The sequence below is a fragment of the Heliconius melpomene genome, chromosome 15, assembly GCF_056956725.1.
Source record: "Heliconius melpomene rosina isolate 202511_hmr_F chromosome 15, ASM5695672v1, whole genome shotgun sequence".
Taxonomy (NCBI): Eukaryota; Metazoa; Arthropoda; class Insecta; order Lepidoptera; family Nymphalidae; genus Heliconius; species Heliconius melpomene.
The window spans coordinates 10,415,544-10,423,474 of NC_140403.1; the positions used below are offsets into that span (position 1 = coordinate 10,415,544).

Genomic DNA, 7,931 nt, shown 5'->3' on the forward strand with positions numbered 1-7,931 from the left:
ACGTAGACTTATAAGAATAATATTTCTTTAATCACAAATTAATAAAAAACACAGATTAAATATTTCCAAAACGACTCCAATATGTTTGAATGGATTGAATTTGAAAATAATATACGTAAATGTATGTAATTCCGAGTAATTTTTCATTTTAATTCAATCCACTTTAATTTCATTTAATCATATCCTTTATTTTGAACCAATTGCATATAGTGCAATTTGAAAACTTTCAAAATGTTATACATAAACTCTCTTAACTGTACTTCTTAGTAATCTTCCAGCTATTAATTAATCTCAAGTAATAAAAATTAAGAAATAATTGTTCTTATCATAATAATTTATGACTTAATTTATACAATATAAAATGCATTAGACTCGGTGACAATTAAACAAATTATAAATTACAAATTCAAGTAATACGCTTGTATAGCTCACCTATATATATATGTCCGTGTTCAGTACTACTTCACAATCGTCGTTCTAGATTTGATTGTAGTCATTACACTCATATACAAGGCAAAATCAAACAGCGTTAAAAATGAAAATAATCAGTGGCATCGTCCTGCTCGTCGCGGTCGCCGTGGTCAGCGGTAACAACAAGCCACAATACGACGTCAATGACGCTCCGGCATTATTCGAGAAATTTATAAAAGATTACAACAGGCACTACAAGAGTGAGGCTGATAGAAGAGAGCATTATGAAGCTTTCGTGAAGTCCCTACATGACATCAATGAAGCTAATGCTAAGAGTGAATACGCCACTTACGATATAAATAAGTTCGCCGATTATACACCTGAAGAAGCGGAAAAAATGAAGGGCCTTGGACGTGCGTTCTTTTAGTACTGTCATAAATATACTAACAATATCTCGTTAAATTTTATAGTTCATCTATCAATGCAGATTCCGTCAGTAACGTCAAACGAATCCTCCAAAATCGCATTATTGCATTTCAAAGTAGCATGGAAATTTTAACAGCTTATTCCGATTTTTGTATTATAATATAAATAAAATTTGGCGAGATCAATCAATACATTAGATAATTATCTGTCCTTAACTAATACGTCATTTTCCATATCCCGGAAAAAAAAGTTATTGGTTTCTATTAAAGTGCGTAAATTCTTAACGATAGTGTCCTATATACGAGTACGAGTAAGTTATAAATATTGTAAATATTAGTTGACATTAAATCAAAACATTTAAGTAAAGTATTTCAAAGTTAATTTTTATTAACAAAGTAAATTTTATTTTCAGCGCTCTAAGATCTAGAAAATCCTGACCAGAGACAGCGACTAGACGACTATTTAGCTACGTTCAACGACCTTCATACATTTGTATAATCTTAATATATCATTGAATCAATATAAATCTATTTATTAAAAGCTTTTATTAACTTGCAATGTATGTATGTGGGTTCGGGTGAAATCTTAGAGCTCAATTTTGAAATAGATATCTTCAACCGATTGAGCTGAAATGTTGTATACACGTTTACTTTGGATGACAATGCACTGTAAAATATATGACGTCATTCTAAATCTAATATGGCGGACCGTGCAAGATAGCAGAATAGTTATTTTTAATGTACTTCTACAATATGGGTATCAAATGAAAGGGCTCGTTGAGAACAACTCGAAAAATAATGTGATGTCATTCTAAATCCCATAAGAAGGAAATCCAAGATAGCCGAGTATTTATTTGGTCTACTTCTACAATATAGATATTAAATGAAATGGGTCGTTGACCGTAACTCTAAAAATAATGTGATTTTATACTAAATCCAATATGGCGGAACATCTAAGATGGCGGAATAGTTATTATTTATGCACTTCTGCAGTATGGGTATCAAATGAAATATCTTGCCGAGAAATCCGATAGGATTGACACTATTCAAGTTTTTTGTGCTTTCATATAATGAAAGGTATGTTCGTACGATTGAGCTGAAATTTTGTATACACGTTTGGTTTGGATGACAATGCACGATAAGGTTTGTGACTTCATTCTAAATACAATATGGCGGACCATCCAAGATGGCGGAATAGTTATATATCATGAACTTCTATAATATGGGTATCAAATGAAAGGGCTTTTTGAGAGTAACTGGAAAAATAGTGTAACGTCATTATGTCGTTATTATCTATGTATTTAGTCTTAATAGAAATTGTTTATAAGTTACGTACTTTTTAAATTTTTTTAGTCCAACAGTTTCAAACCTCAAAATTGTAGTAAAAAAAGAATAATATTTGATAATTAAATTAACTTTTAATGAGGGACTAACGATTAACAGTCTTGGTAAAATCAAGAGAAATGTTCGCTTTTAGGCGTAATGGTTCAAGGCCTTCAGTTGCACGCTGGGAGAATAATGGTACCGAAACGACCTGCAGGCAAGAGAGGACTCTAATAAGGGTCTCAATTTAAATTGATTTAACTAAAATATTTACAGTCTGTCTTTTGTATAAAAAAAACTAACAAAGCCTATACATTTAGAATTGTAAATCCCAACATAAAGTTATATTTTATTTGAAGCTAACATTTTAAACGACAAAACGTGATTAGAATTGGTCGTATCGTTATTTGTTGTTTCAAATAACGATACGACCACCGATATTGCCAAATAAAATAACTAAAACAAACTAACTAATCTAGTTACATACGTATTGGAATGGTTGTTTAGCCTTTTATCCTTGGACACTCTCAGTGATGCGAATAAATGCACGTATCGGCGAGGAATAGTGAATGAACACTACGCTTACGTCATGCGTAAAGTGTTCAACACACGAAGGTAGTGAAAATTAAAACACGATTGAAGACTTTACACCTTTCTCAAGTAGCATCACGTACTATTGTAAATTATATTATGTTATTTATTACTTTCACCACTGCCTTTTGCAATCAATTTCTAAGATATATTCAATCAAGATCGTCAAAAATATTTCTTTATGCCATATTAAACACATATTATGTACGGACTAGTGCATTTCACTAGTATAACATATACACGATATCCATTTAGATTAAAGTATAATTATTCTACTTGTTATGAAAGATAACAACGGTCATACAACTACTATATTAATATGCAAATATGTATTGCAATCGAATATGTATTTTAGAGAAAACACAATTCTCGGATACAATGCGTGAAACATGGCGCATTGTAAACCAAGCCCGCCCTTTGTGTAAAAGACCGGCGCACATTGAAAAAACATCACGTGGAATCTTTCTTCGACAATGTAATGAGTGTTACGTTTTTCTTGTTTGCTGACCTTATCTCAGGAACTATGGAAGATATTGAGTTGAAATTTAAAACATGTACTCATATCTACAGTCTCTTGATTTTCTAAAAGAAATTTATTTATACATGGCCGTTTATAACGTAAAAACGCGTATTTAATTATTCAATTTGGCAGTTAGCACCTACAGGTAGTACTAGTTCAGGGAAATAAGAATTTGCAAACTATGCATTTGTGGGTAAATTTTAAAAAATAATAGCATAAACAGACAGGCAAAATTTACTATTAAAGCCGCTAGTTCAAGTGAGGTATCAGATGAAAGGGCTCTGGCCAAGCTTATACAGCTCACCTATATATATGGCCGGTGCATCTTCGGAATCGTCATTCTAGATTTTATTTTCGTCACTAGCGTGTGTAGAAGCAAATCAACTTAAACAAATTCATAATGAAAATATTCAGTTGCATAGTTCTCCTCGTCGCCGTCGCTGTGGCCAGCGGTGATGATAAGCCACACTACGACATCAAAGACGCGCCGGCATTATTTGAGCAATTTGTGAAAGAGTACAACAAGCACTACAAGAGTGACGCTGATAAGAAGGAGCATTATAAAGCTTTCGTGAATTCCTTAAATCAAATTAATAAATCCAATGCTGAAAGTAACAGTGCTACTTTCGATATAAACAGATTTTCTGATTATACACCTCGTGAGATGGCAAAATTGAGGGGCTATGGAAGTGCGTTTTATTTGTGATGTTATTTATATACTGAAAATCTATCTATAAGCTTTACTTATTAATGTAGCTTCTGTGACTAATAACGAAGTCCAAACAACGTAGAATCGTCTATCGAGTTTTTGTGTGCATTAGTTATTAATTACAAAATTTATCGGCGGTTCTTAAGAATATATCTGCTGTTACTAGACATTGCTGGTTACAAAATATTTAGTGTTGCAATGCGTATACGAAATGAATTATTAAATTCTTTACCCTATATCCTTTATACAGAAAAGTGTTCTAACTCAATTCCCCATACTAAAAATATTAACTTAAAAAGGATATTTCAAAGTTATTATTTATTAATGTGATTTCATTTGTTTTCAGATAACCCGTCAACTCCAGAAAATCCCGATAGACAATAAGTTGTTGCTGCTTTTGCCGTGCTCTACAACTTTTGCATATTTATGTATTTTTAGTTCAGTTCTATTATTAAATTAAAGCATAATTCTTACCCTTATAAATATTCCAATACTTTAATAAATATATCATTATCGAAGTACACTTATTTGATAAGCATCTAATGACTCATATACCTGTCATGTTCATGATATTATCCCAATAAAGCATGTGAAAGCACGTCACATACTAATGATTTATTTATACGTATGTAGTAGGTTAACTGATAAAAAAACTGGTTGTCTGTAAAGTCGGTTTACGGACGATAGTTTTACGTGATAGCGAATTATTACTATTTTGTATAATACAATCATCACGAACCATTTTAATACATTTATAGTCTTCATAACTCGATAGTTTAAAATATGACGGCTAGCAAATATATGATAAGCCGCCGCAGCGGAATAGTTGCGGGATTCAAATTCCAAATTATTTCTCATTAATAATCTAGCAAATAAAGCGACGTTGAGCTCTCAGTACGTTATATGTTTTCTTGGATACAACATTATAAACGCCGAATTTTTGAGATGTGATAGAACTAAACGCCGCGCTATAACAAATCGAGAAAATGAAAATATTTCATTACCCTGAGTAGAAATTGAATCTATTACCGCTCTTATCCAGCCACACTTGTGCCAATGAGCCATGATTCTCTATTTATGTTCTCATATAAATAAATCCAATAGAGACCGATAGAAAATATGTATATTGAATTTTTAGAAAATTATGAAAATCATATACATATAGTATACTTTTTTATATATATATTTTTTTCCGATTACGGCATCACTAAATCTTCGGAACTAGTTAATCGAACTTTGACAAAGTACTGCTCGGTGTCTGACGCCAACTGCCTTTGGCAAAGCTCTCGTTCTAGGCATCTTCAATTTAAATTATAAGTTCACATCTTAGCATCTTGTGGAGCGATAGAAACACAATAGACATGCTGTTGACAGTTCTCTTAAAACAGGGTTAGCCTAAAGACTTATTAAATAAAATCTGATAACTTCTAAATAATGACAAATAGTTTCGCGAATACAAAATATTTCGTAGAATATCTTAACATGATTACATATACAACTGATTATGACACAGTAATAGACAAATGATCAATAAAACCCATGTCTAGCGGATTCTTACTGCAGGTAGCTAACGACGACTTATCCTTGTGAGGGTTTTATTCAGCTGTTTGAATATTGCGCATTTCCATAATATTAAGACGGCAGCGCATTATCCCATGCTATCAGCACATATTTTTGTGCATATATTTTTACAAATAATGGCATCGAAAATCAAAAACTTAAATTATAATAAAAGTGTAAAATACTATTTTAAATGTTGCTGCAGCTGAGGCAATTGTAACTCAAATAGGATAATTAGCAACTGAAATTTCCAATCACGATGTAAGATTTAAAAGGCTGTTAGCAATGAAATGCTATTTTATATTAGTAACACACCAGTGAATAGTTTAGTATATTTTTTATAGTTTATAAGCTAAAAAGTTGAAATATGAAAAGAACGCAGTACATTTTACCCCATTTTTAACAGTTCATTAAAAGGTGACCCGATTTATCGGAAACAAATTTTCCCAAACTCGTCACAATTTCATTGAAACCAACGAGCTTTCAACGAAATTAGCGTTTTGGAATCGAGTTAAAATCCATTAGCTATTCGTGTTTAAAATTGGTCTGAAATGAACTTTTAATTCCACACTTTCAACATGAGCCAAATTATATCGCTAATACTAAACTTACTAAATATTTGAGGCCAGTCGTGACGCAGGGACACAAGCGTGTGACTGTAAACGCAACAGGTTGTGAGTTCAATTCCCACTTGAGTAAATGAAATTTCTATCGATCTCCATTATAATATGCTGAATATACTAGTATTGTCGTTTGCTGGAGCTGTGAAATACTCACGAACAAATGAGCTCACATCTATTGATTGCACGAACTAATTAATTTATAACTACAGGAGCTAGTTCAAAACGTTTGACTGCCCTATTGCTCTGATTGAATAAATACCTGATGTACATAATACAAGAGACAAATATAATTTTTTAATGTTACACATTTATCCAGATGATGAGCTTTTATTATTATTATAAGGCGAGTAATAATCACCATTTTAAAAGACGTACAATACGTATATAAAATACAGAATGAAAGCGGCTGTTATATAAATGATGTAGTGACTTTTCTCAATACAATGTTTACTCTTTTATAACTACATACTTACAAAAAAACCCTTGATTGAGAATTAATTCACATTCGCAATCAACTGACCGGGGTTCATTAATTTTATGATGAAATTTAAATTGTACTCAGATATTGAAATTAATATATAATTTGGGATAAGCCTTTAAATTAATGTCGTTTGTATCCATTTCATTCAAATTTGCTGATTAATAAATTATAAAACTATGAACTGGATCGAATTGTTTGTGTTTAATTATTTATATTAATTACTACAAACTTTGATTCTGTTTTGTGAGACGACTTTATATTGTAAACTGTCAAGTGTAGGTTTTCATTATTGTTTTATTAATGTGAGTATTATTTTTATTAGTGAAATAAAAATAATGAATTCCCCCTAGTGGAAATCGAACACACGACCATCACGCTTACATATACACAATTTTACTAATGTACCACCAGGGCTCATGTTTATACTAAACATGTTTGAAATCCTCGTTGCTATACTAAACATTCAATAGGCTACCTACCTATTGAAGGTAACGAGTCACAGGCTCTTTAATCACGCCGCCTCGTTCGCGTCTACTTTAGTTTCCTTTAAAGTTGATTGAGCGCAGCACTTTGTGTGCATACAAGGACGCCGGTGCCGAACTCCCAGGGATTTAGTTTATCAAAAAAGCTCTACGCTTTTAGGAGAATTTCCAGCAAAAATTTTGGCGGTTACTTAACTTTAACTTAATGTCAAACAAACAGGCTTAGTAATTTTATATTGTATCAAGATTATTTTAGCAAAAGCTTTATACTAACTTCAAAAATTATAAAATCTTTTTTAATTATTTTTATTTAACAAAATCAAAGAACGTTTTACTTTATGTAAAATCGTATGTTTTTGTTAAAAAATAATTTATTATATTATGTATGTACGATTATATTCTTAATTCTTGAAAATATTTTCACTTTGCTGCTTCAGTGAAAGAGGAAGTAGACTTTTGTATTACTAGCTGTATACACCTAAGTGTCTACTGACTTCTACACGACTTAGCATTAGTAGCGTATATTTTAAATACTGATAATAGAAAAAAAAAATTTTACAAAATTTTTATTCTCAACAAGAATGCATGTGATATTTTTAAAGTTTTCAATTACATGCCTATCTTTCACTTTGCAACATACGCTCATCCACCTTTAATTAAAATTTTGTTAACTAAAAATTGAGTGCACCCTAGATACATAACAGTTTACCATATACAAACTACTTGCGCAAGGATCGTTTGCATTTTTTACTTTGTATTTTTTATAAAAGCTTCTACAGGTACGCGAGTTCAATAAAATCTTTTCT

The 7,931-nt window shown here is 31.4% G+C and overlaps 2 protein-coding genes across 2 annotated transcripts; both read left to right on the forward strand.

Moving 5' to 3' along the window:
• Nucleotides 1–535: 535 nt before the first annotated feature.
• On the forward strand, nt 536–838 carry LOC146531680 (uncharacterized). The gene has a single exon (XM_085198586.1). The coding sequence runs from the start codon at nt 536–538 to the stop codon at nt 836–838; it is 303 nt and encodes a 100-aa protein (XP_085054712.1).
• Nucleotides 839–3,626: 2,788 nt separating this feature from the next.
• LOC146531681 (uncharacterized) lies at nt 3,627–4,489 on the forward strand. Its single transcript, XM_085198637.1, has 2 exons — nt 3,627–3,959; nt 4,326–4,489. Exons 1-2 carry the CDS (start codon nt 3,671–3,673, stop codon nt 4,361–4,363), a joined length of 327 nt encoding a protein of 108 aa, XP_085054763.1. The 5' UTR covers nt 3,627–3,670; the 3' UTR covers nt 4,364–4,489.
• Nucleotides 4,490–7,931: the final 3,442 nt, after the last annotated feature.